Source organism: Oryzias melastigma, linkage group LG9, assembly GCF_002922805.2.
Source record: "Oryzias melastigma strain HK-1 linkage group LG9, ASM292280v2, whole genome shotgun sequence".
In the NCBI taxonomy this organism is placed as follows: domain Eukaryota; kingdom Metazoa; phylum Chordata; class Actinopteri; order Beloniformes; family Adrianichthyidae; genus Oryzias; species Oryzias melastigma.
Window position 1 is genome coordinate 12,497,575 of NC_050520.1, and position 14,796 is coordinate 12,512,370.

Here is a 14,796-nt window from a genome sequence, read left to right on the forward strand (position 1 = left end):
GGCCTTTTTGGAACCCAGTGGTACTTCCTATATGGAACACGGAAGGAGGGGGGCTTGCTTTGTCCAGTTATTTTATATACAGTCTATGCTCCACCCTCGTGTTGATAGAAAGACCATAGACTGTAAAAACACTTTTTATATACAGTCTATGAGAAAGACACTGGTTTTCGTCCTGGCTTCCGCTGCGGTCTGTCTCCCCCTGCTGGTCTGGTGTGGTACTACAGAATCCGCGGGGCGCCATGTTGGCCCGGGCTTAAGCAGCAGTGGAGTGGTTCACCGGACGGGCCGGAGCCTGTAACCGGGACCCGAGGGCGCTACTGCCGGCGCCCCATGGTTGAGGAGTTACCGCTGGACCTCCCAGGGCAGAGCGGACCGCGGCGGGCGGTTCCGGCCGTATTGGAGCCATGACTTCGTTGACTCAGAGAGGTTCGGGCCTCGTGCAGAGGCGGACCGAAGCTTCGCGCAGTGCCGCAGACAAAGAGCGCTCGCTGGGCGAGGAGGATGAGCTCGCGAGCCGGTGCGCGGACACGCAGGACGACACTGGCGACTCCAAAGAAACCCGGCTGACCTTGATGGAGGAGGTGCTGCTGCTGGGGCTCAAGGACCGAGAGGTAAACAGGCTCAGAACCGCAGACGAACCGTCTGCTGCGTCTAACGTCGACCTCCCGCCGAAGGAGGAAGACGAGATTTTATGTTACAGAGAAGCTGGAAAAACTCGTGTGGTCATGTGACACGTTTCTTTTCAGCTTGATGTTTGTTTTTCTTAAGTTCTGTGGTTATTGTCATTTTGACCGGATATGACGACAGCAAACTACTTCCTTTCAGAACGTGGACAAGAAGGTGTGTCACTTTTAGATACGCATAGTGATGACCACACCCCCATTTTAGCTGGTTGTGATCTTAAACATAAGGTAGTGAAGTTGTTCAACATTGACTGGGATCTACAGTCTCAAGTTTACGCCTCATCACTGCCTGTACATCTCATTGAGAATGCATGCAAGACTCGAACAGTGTTGAGAGATCAGGTTTATTTATTTTAAAGAGCTCTAGAAAAGCATCGTAATCACCTACTCAACCTAATACAGTGAGTTTCAGCGTCTACTGAGGGAGCTGCGTCTGTATTAGGGCTGATAGCTGAAAATGCAGAAGTTAATAGCTGAAAACGCAGAAGCTGAAAACACTGAAGCTGAAAGCCGGAAAGGCTGAAGATGACAGCTGAAAAACGCCTAAGCTGATTTCTGAAAATGCAGAAGTTAATAGCTGAAAACGCCGAAGCTGAAAACACTGAAGCTCAAAAGGCTGAAGCTGAAAGCTGGAAAGGCTGAAGCTGACAGCTGAAAAACGCTGAAGCTGATTTCTGAAAATGCAGAAGTTAATAGATAAAAACGCTGAATCAGATACCTGAAAATATTAAGGTTAATAGCTGAAAACGCTGAAGTTAATCGCTGAGAAGCTGATAGCTTAAAACACTGAACCAGATAGCTGAAAATGCAATAGTTAATAGCTGAAAATGCAGAAGTTGATAGCTGAGAATTCAGAAGTTAATAGCTGAGAATGCTGAAGCTGATAGCTGAAAACGCTGAAGCTGATTGCTGAAAATGCAGAAGTTAATAGATAAAAACGCTGAAGCAGATACCTGAAAATATTGAGGTTAATAGCTGAAAACGCTGAAGTTAATAGCTGAGAAGCTGATAGCTTAAAACACTGAAGCAGATATCTGAAAATGCAAAAGGTAATAGCTGAAAATGCAGAAGTTAATAGATAAAAACACTGAAGCAGTTACCTGAAAATATTAAGGTTAATAGCTGAAAATGCTGAAGTTAATAGCTGAAAACGCTGAAGCTGATAGCCAGCTAAAATATTAGCTAAATGCCAAATTACCTTAAAAACACGTAGGCTAGCCAAAACAGCTAACATGTAGCTGAAAAAATAGCTAAACTTCAATATATCCTAAAAAAATGGTAAGAAAAAGCCTAAATTAGCCAAAACAGCAAGCATGTAAATATTAGCCTAACTCCAAAACAGCCTAAAAAGCTAAAAAAAAAAAAAAAAAAAACTAAATTAAACAAAACATGTAGCTGAAATTTTAGCTAAACTTCAAAACAGCATCCAAAATCTTAGTAAATGTCAAAACGGTCCAACAATGAGGGCTGGATCCAGCCCCAGATCACAGTGGAACGTACAGACTGGATGAGGTGTTAGAATCAATCTGTTGGTTTCAGGTTGACCCCCCAGATCAAAGCGGTTTTCTGAAGTGATTTGTGTCTTCTCGTTGCAGGGCTACACCTCCTTCTGGAACGACTGCATCTCTTCAGGCTTGCGGGGCTGCATGCTGATCGAGCTGGCTCTGAGAGGACGCCTCCAGCTGGAGGCCTGCGGCATGAGGAGGAAAGGCCTTCTGACCAGGAAGGTGAGCTGTAACTCCCCGTCATTCTTTCAGCTCAACTATACTTAAGATTCCTGCAGATGGGCCTTCTTAGATGAAAGCTTTCAAGAAGCCAGCAGCTGGTTCTTCTTGACCTTACACTGCTGGGTTTTGTTATTTTAGTTTGGGGTTAGACCTTGGTAGTCTTAGTTTGCGGGCTTTATTTGTTTTCTTTAGGTAGTTTTGGTTAGGCAAGGAGCTGCTGCCTCTGACGGTCGACAAACCTGGATGTGACCAGGAAGTGACGCGATCCGAGTTCAGAATCGATCTGTTCATCTCCTCAGGTGATCTGTAAGTCCGACGCTCCGACAGGTGACGTCCTCCTGGACGAGGCCTTGAAGCACATCAAGGACACGCAGCCTCCAGAGACGGTGCAGAGCTGGATAGAGCTGCTGAGCGGTGAGTGCCCCCCCCCACAGATACAAATCTACTGCTTTTAGACCATCTTAAAGCTTCCCCACGACTTGTTTCGATTGAGTCCATGGTTATGTCTGAATTCCCTCCCTAATGTCTAGCTACTACAAACTATATCTATAGTGTGGGACTAGTGCCCATGTAGATTTTAAAAGCTTTACACCTCACTGTTTTGTTTTTTAAATGCCAAATATGACGTCTAGGGACATTCCGATCCGATCACATGATCAAAGAATCTGTCCCGATCATGTGGTTAATGACTCGTGTCAAATGATGTCTCCTGATCAGTATGAGATATTTAATTTTATTCTTATTATAACTAGAGCCATATATTCCGGAGATGTACTCCTCTTCAAGTCTGCGTGTCATGAACGGATCACGACACGCTACAGCGCAGCAGTTCCCGCCTAAGGCTAGCAAAAACAGTTCAGTCAAGCTAGCGAGATGTTCATTAACTCTTTCAAAATGCTTCAAACTGTTAGGCTCTCTGTACTGCTGACTGACAGCTCTACAGCAGCTGCTAAATGCTAGCTCCATGACTTAAACACTTAAGACCCGAGCTATTCTGTAAAATGCCTATTTTTTGTCTGACAAAGAAATGAAAGTTAAGAAAAATGAACTACTGTGGTAATAAAACAAAAACCTGCTGGGCGATGGAAAAGTGTCTGTTGTGCTATTTCTCTTCTATCATTTTTATTTTGTCATTCTTACTGCTGAACTTTTTTGCATAAATGTGTTTTCCTACTAAGAAACTGGAAACTGTTGTGCTCTTTAAGAAAATGTTCCTCATTTGTGACGAGTTACTTGAAAAAATAGTCAGAGAAGTAGATTTTTTTTAAAGAATAACTGAAAATATACTTTATTGTGGTATATTGTAATATATATCGTTATTGTGAAATAAAACAATTTATATCGTGATATAAATTGTTTTATATATTGATCAGCAATAAATTAAGAAGTTAAAGTCTTAAGAAGTTTAAAAAAAAGAATGCCATAATCTTTTTTTTTAAAGAATAAATTGTTCAATTGTTTTAATGATATCAATCATGAACACTCATCATCATATTTATGCCACAACAAAGTCATTGTTCATTTTTAAGAATTTTAAATGCAGATATGAATCACATTTGGATAAAAATGTTCAATAATTCTAAAGATATTAAAGCTAAAGTCTTTCTCACTTAATTAATTATCACCTACATTTAATTGATGATAGTTAATTTTTTTAGGTGATGGTTACACTGTTTTTACTTGATTGTAAAGCTACCTCACAGCAGTCCTCTGTTTAAGTGTTAAATGATAAAATAATCTTAAATTCCTAAAAATAGGAATAAACCTGGATCTGTTCGTACATTTTTTAGGACTCTGTATCTGCAGTTAGTCAAAATCAGATGACTCTGAATCGGATCAGACCCTAAAAACCTGATCAGGACATTCAAACTGACATCACTGATTTAAAAACCTAACAAATATGAGCATTTTTAACAAAGATTGTTATGAATTCAGTGTGTTCTGATGATGACAACTTAGATTGTTTAAATACAAAAAATAAAATACAAGTTTTTCACAAACAATTGTTCAAACACAATGCATTGTGGTCTATATTCACCGTTTTAGTGAATACAGATGAACACTGGTTTATCACAGAGACTTCTGGGAAATTTCTAGGGCTTTAGATTTTGGGATTGTAGATTCAGACATCTCTAAAGTGAAGGAGTAACGTAACCCATGATGTGTCCGTCAGTCATTTCAGACTCTTTTATTGAAATTGAAGAAACCAATCAGTACAGCATGATATGAAGAGAACTAAAAGGTTTTACAGTTAGCAAAACTAATGTAGTGTTTATGAGAGAAGCAGTCGCCGACATTAAATCAATACCAGAATGTTAAATTCTGCTTACACTGCGAGAGCTCCTACCAAATATTTGTCTATTCCTACGTCAGTTAAATGATTACACTTGTTGACTGAGCAGCAGCACAGGCATCATTCAGCGCTCCTTCAGCACAGGTATTCCCTCTGCAGGATCTTCATTCCTGCTCTGGTATCGGCGTCCTGTAAACACACAAACGCAGTCAGGTTAGCAGCTAACGGACCAGAACAACCCGTGGTGCCAAGAGTCAAAGGACGGAATGCAAAGCTGATCGCACAACTGTGTGCACAAGTCCACTAACAGCACAGCTTCTTGGCATTAATGTAAAACCTTGAAATGAGTGTTCACTAGAGGTATTCAGTCACAGTAATCATAGCTGCTGCATTCGGCCCTCACTTATGCAGCTTTTAGAAAGTGTCCGTGTCAAATTTTACACCTGTGTGTGAAATTTGTTCTCCATATTTGACCCATCACCTGGAGGAGTGGTGAGCTGCAGACACAACTGCACTCGGGAACCATTTGGTGGTTTAACCCCCCAGCCCTTTAAGTCTAGTGTCAAACAGGAAGACACTGGGTCCCACATTTAGTGTTTGGTACGACTCGGTCGGGATTTGATCTCCCGACATTACAGTCTCAGGGCGGACACTCTACCACAAGGCCACTCAGCTGGTCTAACTGGGTTACGGTGCATTCACACCGAATGCTATTTGCGCGGCGGAGGCGGCCAGTTTCATGGTCAAGTCAACGGCACAGACACAAATTGAGGCGATCTGAAGTCCTGAGGTGCGATCTGAGTGATGTGTTACTGCGGGACAGCCTCCAAACTCAGTCACAGAGTCCAGAAACACAGTGGAAGCGGCTCTCATCCAGACACAGTCTGAGTAAGATAGAACCCCCCGATGACGGGGAAATATTTGATTTGAATAATCTCATAAACCAGACAAAGACGTGATTACTGATGTTTTTATAGAACTATCCACAATGAATAAACCTGATCTCTCAACTTCCTTGCATTATAAGTGACGTATACTCAGACAGCGCTCCATATGAGGATTAAAACACCGGCTGGTAGCTCCTCCCACATGTAGCTGCGGCATCAAGCTCCGGAACACATTTTTTGACGGGCAGTGAATTCACCTCACTGTGAAAGAGGGAAGTAGTGTTGGGTGTGAATGCACCTTTAACTGCATAGATCAGAACCACAGCAGTTACCAAGCTATCCTCTGAGCGACGTCCCTCTAAAGTTTTCTCTTTTGTTCAGGAGAGACGTGGAACCCGTTGAAGCTGCACTATCAGCTGAGGAACGTCCGCGAGCGTCTGGCCAAGAACCTGGTGGAGAAAGGCGTCCTCACCACGGAGAAGCAGAACTTCCTGCTGTTCGACATGACCACACACCCGCTCACAAACAGCAACATCAAGCAGCGCCTCATCAAGAAGGTCCAGGAGGCGGTTCTAGACAAGTGGGTCAATGACCCTCATCGCATGGACAAGCGCCTGCTGGCGCTCATCTTCTTGGCCCATTCCTCGGATGTTCTGGAAAACGCCTTCGCGCCGCTGCTGGACGACCAGTACGAGCTGGCCATGAAGAGGGTGAGGCAGCTGCTGGAGCTGCAGCCCGAGGGCGAGAGCGCCAAGCCCAACGCCAACGAGCTGCTCTGGGCCGTGATCGCCGCCTTCACCAAGTGAACCTCCGCTCCGCGGCGGTTCTGATGGTCTGCAGCCACTTTGGGCCGAGCCTCTTAGATTAGGACCCGACCAACACTCACACCCACCTGGATGTTGTGAGCGGACCGCCCCGCTCTCGTTCTCCATCATTCCTCTTTGTTTCTGGGCCTAACTAGTCGCTCTGCTAGAACTTAAACTCACAGAGGGGGGCGCCACAGGTCAGCCTGCCCCCGTACCAGTGCCTTTTAGTTTCAAGAGAACAGTCTTCACTGAGCACATCATGTATGGTCATGTGACAGCAGCTTCTGCTCCTCCCTTTGAGAAACACCCCAAAATCTTCAAGAGATCAAGTTTGTCAGTCATGACTCAGAACTGGTTTGCAAAGTCGGGTTCTTGTTTAGTTAAGCTGCACTCGCGTTAGATCGACTCAGTTAAATTTGATTTTAATTCCTTTTCAAGCTTCCATTCCTAAACCAGTGTTGCTTAATTCTTTGCTTTAAACTTGACGTTGCATTTTTGCACGGTTTCTCTGAGGGCCCATCCACATTAAAGCTGCAACATCTCACATCAGGCTCTGAACCACACTGCTTCTGTTAGGCTCTAATGTAGCACCATCTAAACCAAAATGTTTCCAAAAGTAGAAGTGAGCACCTGTGACCTGCAGGCGAAGGGGGCGGAACATCCCTGACTCAGCAGTGAGGATCTGGTCAAACTGGCTCTGCCTGAGTCGGTCCCCGCCAGCCCAGTCAAGACTTCCTCACACTTCTGCCCATTTTCTTACGCTGGGCACGGAAGCGGCGTGCGCTCCGTAAGACATTGACGACTCTGCTCTAAAACGGACCCACAGGGGGCGCTGTCAGAGCAGGAGAGACCTGAGCCACGCTTCTGCAGCCGGAATGAAGGGAATCTTTCACGGTCTGTCTGCATTATTTTTGTAATTCATGATGAAATATATGTTTTGATGGAATATCGAAATGCTCCATAAATGTTTGTTGAAATAAACCAGAATTCAGTGAAAATAAAATCACTTGATGAACACTAATGTTTATTTACCAATGTCTGCCTGACAAAGCAAAGATGCCGCCCAGATTCGTGCAGTCTCTAAACTCTACGCCACGTGTCAAAGTCGAGGCCCGGGGGCCGGATTCGGCCCTCCAGATCGTTTTATTTTATTATTATTAATGACCCGACGTTATCTTGCGCTCATTTCTAACTTTTGTAATTTAGCAAACTATATTTTTATGGAGAGTAAACTATTGAAAGTTATTTAAGGTGTAAGTTGATTTATTCTGGAATAATATTCCTGCCTTTTTATTATTCATATTTATGTTAAAAAGTTACAGTTTTAAAGTTTTAAAAATTAGCATTCTGGTAGCTTTGTGGACTATGTTTTTATTTACTAAGATTTTTTAGGCTTATTTGGAGTTAGGCTCATGTTTACATGCTAGCTCTTTCACCTAATTTAAGCTTTTTTCAGTTTTTTAGGCTATTTTGAAGTTAAGCAATTTTTTCAGCTACATGCTAGCTGGTTTGGCTAACCTAGGGGTTTTTTTCTTTTAGTTTTTTTTTAATTTGGCATTTAGCTAACATTTTAGCTGGCTATCAGTGTTTTCAGGTATCATTTTCAGCATCTTCAGATATCAGCATTACCATCTTCAGCTGCCAAATTCAGCTTACAGCATTCACAGTAGTATTATCACAGGTAATGCTATATATCTAGTTCATAATTATGTTAAAAAGTTACAGTTTTTAAAGTTTTAAAAATGTAGTTTCAGAGCGTTCAACAAATGTTTATTCTGTTCGGCTCGTGACCTAAGATGTGTTTTGGATTTTGGCCTCTTGCGTGATTGAGTTTGACACTCATGATCTACACAGTCCGGGATCAGGGAAACCAACAATTAGGCTAAATGCAGAATCAGTGCATTTCCTGTGTTATCAGTGTTAGTCTTGGATCACGGAAGATTCCAGATCAGGGAAGAACCAGAATCCTACATCATAGATCAGATATTTGCAGACATTTGTAGACTTTTAATCTCAGGATACATCATGGATCAGGATAAATCCTGAAGTCGATCCTCTGACGGACTCGGTTGATTGAAACTTTATCTGGTGATCTTGGATCCTGAAATTATAATATTTAAAGATAATAAAGGTGACACCTAACTCAGCAATTATTTACCTAAATTAGGTTACAGTGTTATAGCATTTAGAAACAAGAATTTCCTTAGAGACTGTTTTTAATATTCCTATTTAATATTCCTAAAAGACTGTTTTTAAAAAGCTTATTTAAAAATACTGTCTAAAATTGATAAGAAAAATGTAGTTTTGTTGATCTAAAAAGGTTCCTTTTTCTTTCCCATTTTCTCAGCAGCATTTTAGATTTTAAGTTCTTACTCTCTCTGTTTAGTTTTAGTGTGACACTGCAGAACCGCTTAAATGTAGTAAACTGCTTTCTAACTTGTTGTCATCTGATCAGATTTGTGTGTTAAATTGACAGAAATGAGTCCACAAACCTCAGACGTTCTCATTTGATTCCTTTGACTTGAAGCTCTTCTCGCACTCGGCTCAGATATGCAGGATCGGGGTATCCGTAGCTGTAAAACAGAAATCAGAGAGCTTTATTTAAGCTTTGATAAAAGTCCTGAAAGAGATAATCAGTTTTTCAAAAAAAAAAACATTTCTGAGGAAATGGGGCAGACATGATATCCAGAGTGAACAGATTAGAGGAAAGTTTATCCACATAGGAATTTAGGAGAAACACGATCTTTCATTCATCTTCTAAATCCGTTTTGTCCCTTTCGGAGTCATGGGGGATGCTGGAGCCTACTTGTAGGCAAAGGCATGGCACATGACACATGGTACATGACACATGGCACATGACACATGGCACATGACACATGGTACATGACACATGGCACATGACACATGGTACATGACACATGGCACATGACACATGGTACATGACACATGGTACACCCTGGACAGGTCGCCAGTCTGTCTCAGGGCTTCAAAACGTGAGTACATGTTGAGAGCTCACTGAGAAGGTCCTCCATGCATGGACGTCTTATGATGGATGTCGTTCCATGTGACCACGTTGCTCTTGCCGCTGGTGGAGGAGCGCCCAATGGTGAAGATGAGCCTCTGGTTGAAGGCCTGCTTCAACAGCTCCAGGATGGCCCGGCCCTCAGGGGAGTCTGGCAGGTACGCTGTCCGGGACACACCTTTATACGGCTGTCCTGGGCTTGGATGTTCCTTCTGAAAACACCAGGTAAACATGAGGTTTTTATTTAGAGTTGGTTTTAGAGATCTTCTGATTTTTTGGCACTATGGTTGCTGGTATTTTTATGGAATATGACACTATCAAACCATCACTGTTCAGAAAACTCTTGCTATATAACCAATCTGATCCTTTTGCAGACAGTTTTAGCTACTCCGCAGTTTGACTGTCAGACGCTGTTTCTGTTGTTAGTTTTATTTGAACCCAACACTGGAATCCCTCAGTTTGTCTTCAGTGAATTGGTCTTAACAACTCGGGGGCTTGTCCGAGGACCAGGAAATCCATTCTAGAACTAATGATTTATCAATCACCTATCTTATAAACGGCCATACTTAAGGTTCAATTTTGACATCAGATAAAAACTTGTCATAATTCCTCCCTGATATAGTTCTCTTTGGTGTCCTTTATCAAACTAGCCCGAAACAGAAGGTTGCTGTAAACCACGTGTGTCAAAGTCAAGGCCCGCAGGCCGGATCCGGCCCTCTGGGTGATTCTATCCAGCCCTCCAGATCATTTTATTTTATTGTTATTAATGACCCGATGTTATCTTAAGCTTATTTCTAACTTGTATAATTTTGACAAAATATATTTTTATGGAGAGTAAAATATTGAAAGTTATTTAAGGTTTAAGTTGATTTATTCTGGAATAATATTCCTGCTTTTTTATTATTCATAAATATGTTAAAAAGTTACAGTTTTAAGGTTTACAAAGTTGGCATTCTGCTAGCTTTTTGGACTATTTTGGCATTTACTAAGATAAGAAATTAAGTTAGACTTTTAGGATATTTTGGAGTTTAGGTAATATTTCAGCTACATGCTAGCTCTTTTGGCTAATTTAGGGTTTTTTTTTCAACTGTTATTTTAGACCAATTTAAAGTTTAGCTATTTTTTCAGCTACATGCTAGCTCTTTTGGCCAACCTAAGTCTTTTTAGACTAATTTGGCGTTTAACTTATATTTTAGTTGGCTATCAGCTTTAGTGTTTTTAGCTATCAATTTCAGCATCTTCAACTATCAGCACTAGCATCTTCAGCGACCAAATTCAGCTCACGGCATTCACAGTAGAATCATCACAGGTAATGCTATATATCTAGTTCATAATTATGTCAAAAAATTACGGTTATAACGTTTTAAAAATTGTCATTCTGCTAGCTTTCTGGACTATTTTGGCATTCACTACGATTTTTAGGCTATTTTGGAGCTAAGCTAATATTCCAGGTACACGTTAGCTGTTTTGGCTAATTTAGGTTTTATTTATTTTTAGTTTTTTAGGCAGGTTTGGAGTCTAGCTAATATTTCAGCTGCATGCTAGCTCTTTTGGCTAATTTTGGATTTTTTTTTTGACTAATTTGGAGTTTAGCTAATATCTTAGCTAGATGCTAGCTGTTTTGGCTAATTTAGGCCTTTTTAAAACTGTTTTTTAGGCTATTTTAAAGTTTAGCTACTTTTTCTGTGTTGGTTAACCTAAGTTTTTCTAGGATAATTTGGCATTTAGCAAATATTTTATCTGGCTATCAGCTTTAGCGTTTTCAACTATCAGCTTCAGTGATTTTCAGTTATCAATTTCAGCATCTTCAGCTATCAGCACTAGCATCTTCAGTGGCCAAATTCATCTTACAGCATTCTCACTAGCATTATTGCATAAGGTGTGTTTTTGATTTGTGCAGTTGAGTTTGACACCCCTGATGTAAACTGACTCTGATCTTCATGCTTGGTCATTGTGGTTCCTGACCGTAAGGCGGGTGATAGCAGTTACTCTCGGGGAACCCGTGGGGAATGGCAGTGGAGGACCAGGGCTCTTACCTTCTGGATGCCATCTGGGATGTAGTAATTGATGACTATAGTTTTATATCTCTCATATCCTGGTAAAGATGTTGGATCTATAGTGCAATTCATTTGGCCTCCTTCAGGTTGTGTCCCCTTTAGGACACCGTAGAGCTCCCCACAGACCGGACAAACTGGCTTATAGCTGAAGGCTTGTTCGACACAGTCTTTGCAGAACGAATGCTTGCACTGCAGCTTTTTTGTGTCTTTGGGTGCCATCGGCTCCATGCAGATGGGACAAATCTCTTCACCTTGTCTGGGCAAAGAATTAGACGATCTGTCCCTCCTGCTGCTTGGACTTTGGCGCAGAGACTCTTCCAGTTTGGCAACATGAATGTAATGTCCAATCACAGTCACCGGCTTGGTCCCCTTAAACAACAGGAGAGGATAGTGCTGCTCCAGCTCAGATACATTCCTTGGGCTCAGATCTAGCGTTATCACTTTCAGATCAGAAGCTGTTCTCTGGTAAAAGGTGATGAATCTATGTCTCATACAGATCGGCTGTAAGCTGCTTACAGGTGAGGCTGGAGGTTTGAAGGTCACCTGGGTGGTGTCATTAGAGTTATGTTTAAAGAGAACATCCTGGCCCACGATTCTGTAGAGCTTTTCTTTGTATTTCTCTTTCATGTAATCCAGTACAGTTGAAGAAACAACTACAGGCTGACATTCTGGATGTTTTTTATCGAGAAATTTCTCCAGGTCATAAAAGGGTCCTGTCAATACATAAAAGGACTTTTCTTTCCTCAAGACACGAATATTCCTGGGCAGATTGTGATCATTCAGGAAAGTGAGCGGGACAGTGAGTTGGATGTCTGTGATTAGCTGCAACACAGAGACAGAACAAGTTAACCAGTTATATCCTTTGTGAAGAATCAGAACTCAAAACCTCCATGATCATCAGTGAATCAAAGGTTAACTTTGATTTCTAAGGAACTCAGATCTGCAAACTTCGAGGATGCAACAATCAAGTCCATCGGGGACCAGAGTTAGATGCTGTTCCACAGATTTCTATTTCACAGCCATTTGTTTTTCTTCTGTTGACATGTTTGTGAGCTGGTCCTTGCTGTTTTTCCCTTTGTAAAGGATTAGCAGGATATATATAAAAGTTGTATCTTAGATGTCGAGCTCACTGACGTCCTCCCACATCAAACTAAAAACAAAGAAGAAGTAAAGGCGAGCCCGGACAAAAACTTTTGCTAAATTTAGCAGGTTTTCCTATTTTAACCCAGGCACATGTACTACGGATAATAATCATTGTTTGAAATATTTAAATGTTTCCACAGTTAGTTTCAATACCACAATTAATACCAAAAAATAATGAAAATTAACTTTAACTTTTTCATTTAAACTTTAATTCGGGCATTGGGGGATCGGGGTGGAGGCAAGGGAAAAATAGCATATTAACCATTCTTTTCTCAGTTTTCGTTTTAGTATTTTCTCAATGGAAGTCTATGGGAGTTTGTCCTTGTTGAAACCATCCGGGACTTTCTGTTTGGAACAGGGGAGGGGAGGGGTTGAGAAGATGTATTTTACCTCAGATTCATGAAAAGTAAAAATGTAAAAACAATTTTATTTATGATTTATTTATTTTTACTTTCCTTCTTTTTTTGACTGAGGGTAAAAAAGTGGGCGTGTGACGTTTCTTCTTTAGTGGTTGATAAAGTTAATTAGTAATCCTTTATTTTATGCTTTGCTCTAACTGCAAAAATAGTGGAAGTAATATCATTAAGAAATGTATCAAAGACTTTCAGTCAATACAGAAAGTAATCAATACTTGATGACTAATTCCAGCTAATTGGTCACTAAATAACTTTATGGGCGGTGACCTTTGAGCTGGAAAGACGTGACAGTATGAGTGTGTGGAACAGAATCATGATCGAGCCTTCTCTACAGTGTGTGGTTGTTTATTACTGCGCGACCCCGCGGTGCTCAGACCCGTCCGGACTGTAGCCTATCCCGAACAGGAGCACGCGCGTGGATCGATGGGAACTATAAATCACGCTGTTTAGTTTGAACCGCGTGTTCCTGGTACAGTATATGCCACGGAACCGGGGTCTTCTTTTTTGTTTTTAAGTTGCTTCATGAGCAACTATCAAACCGACGCGGTAACGTTTCGCGGCGTGCGCGTGCACCCTCTGTTCGCGCTCTTTTAACGACGTAAAACGCGCGTGTGAAGCTTACCTCCATCCCGCTCGGCTCCTTTTGGTTCTGGTTCTCCGGGTTGTGAAGACCGTCGAACGCGTTCTACAAGGAACCCTAAGCACTTTCCGAGTTTGCTTTCACTTTCATTAACTTGTATTTCTCATGTATGGCAAGCCGTTAGGGTCAAAAGTGTCTTCAAATGGCAAATGTAAGGCAGCTTCCTGTAATGTAGTGACAGTAACAAAACGTTGAGTTGTTTTAACGTGGAATGTCTCTGATAGACGATTTTACAGATGTAACCTCAGAACATGTAAAAAAAAAAAAAAATTACGCTGGTCGGTCATTTATCATTGCTTTCTATAAATGACCAGCAATACTAAATCAGTATCAGTAAAAGTTTACATATTAATAGATTTTTCTCAGACATGCATGAACATTTTTACGTTTTTTTTCTCTTTTTGAAAGTTCATAGAAAAAAAGCTCAGTATTATAGAATTAAAAAAAAAGATTTGATCACGATTCGGGCTGGGAATCTCTGGGTAACTCATGATACGATACATTACTCACGATACCGATAGTATCTCGATATGGCAAACATTGTAATGATCAATTTATTATCTTAGTAATCAAGGATATATAACTATTTTTAAAGCATATATTTTTATTTTCTTCAAAACCCTTTAGAACAATTTAAAACACAATATGTTAATTTAACACGCTTTCCAACATTAAAATAAAATTATCAATAAATACAAACGTGTCTTTATAATAATTACATACATTTTAAGGTAACTAATTAACAAAGCTCCAGTTAAGAACCAAAATGCAGAGTATATCAAATGGCCTTCTCACTTCAAAAAAGCAAAAATATGAAAATAAAAATTCACAATGCTGCATTTTAATTGATTTAACATTTTATGTCAGATAATAAGACATTAGGGTAAAAACTTATTGATACGTTGAAAATTGATGAGGGTTTCACTATGACATCTTTACATTTCACTGTCATGAAGCGCCTGATGGTGGACTTTTTTTTTGGCCATTCTTTTAAAAACTGATTAAGGCAGGAGTGTCAAACTCAATCACACAAGGGGACAAAATCTAAAACGCACCTTAGGTCGCGGGCCGAACAGGATAAATAATCTAAAACTATATTTTCAAAACGTTAAAACCATAATG

The 14,796-nt window shown here is 40.8% G+C and overlaps 2 protein-coding genes across 2 annotated transcripts; one reads left to right on the plus strand and one right to left on the minus strand.

The window, feature by feature from the left end:
- Positions 1-164: 164 nt before the first annotated feature.
- golph3 (golgi phosphoprotein 3) lies at positions 165-7,417 on the plus strand. The gene is made up of 4 exons (XM_024260268.2): positions 165-611; positions 2,279-2,410; positions 2,710-2,824; positions 5,972-7,417. Exons 1-4 carry the CDS (start codon positions 405-407, stop codon positions 6,394-6,396), a joined length of 879 nt encoding a protein of 292 aa, XP_024116036.1. The 5' UTR covers positions 165-404; the 3' UTR covers positions 6,397-7,417.
- Positions 4,574-14,324, minus strand: si:dkey-3h3.3 (uncharacterized protein LOC100144568 homolog). Its single transcript, XM_024260267.2, has 5 exons — positions 13,657-14,324; positions 11,455-12,297; positions 9,413-9,630; positions 8,889-8,969; positions 4,574-4,892 (listed from the first exon to the last, which is right to left on the minus strand). Exons 1-4 carry the CDS (start codon positions 13,660-13,662, stop codon positions 8,900-8,902), a joined length of 1,137 nt encoding a protein of 378 aa, XP_024116035.1. The 5' UTR covers positions 13,663-14,324; the 3' UTR covers positions 4,574-4,892; positions 8,889-8,899.
- Positions 14,325-14,796: the final 472 nt, after the last annotated feature.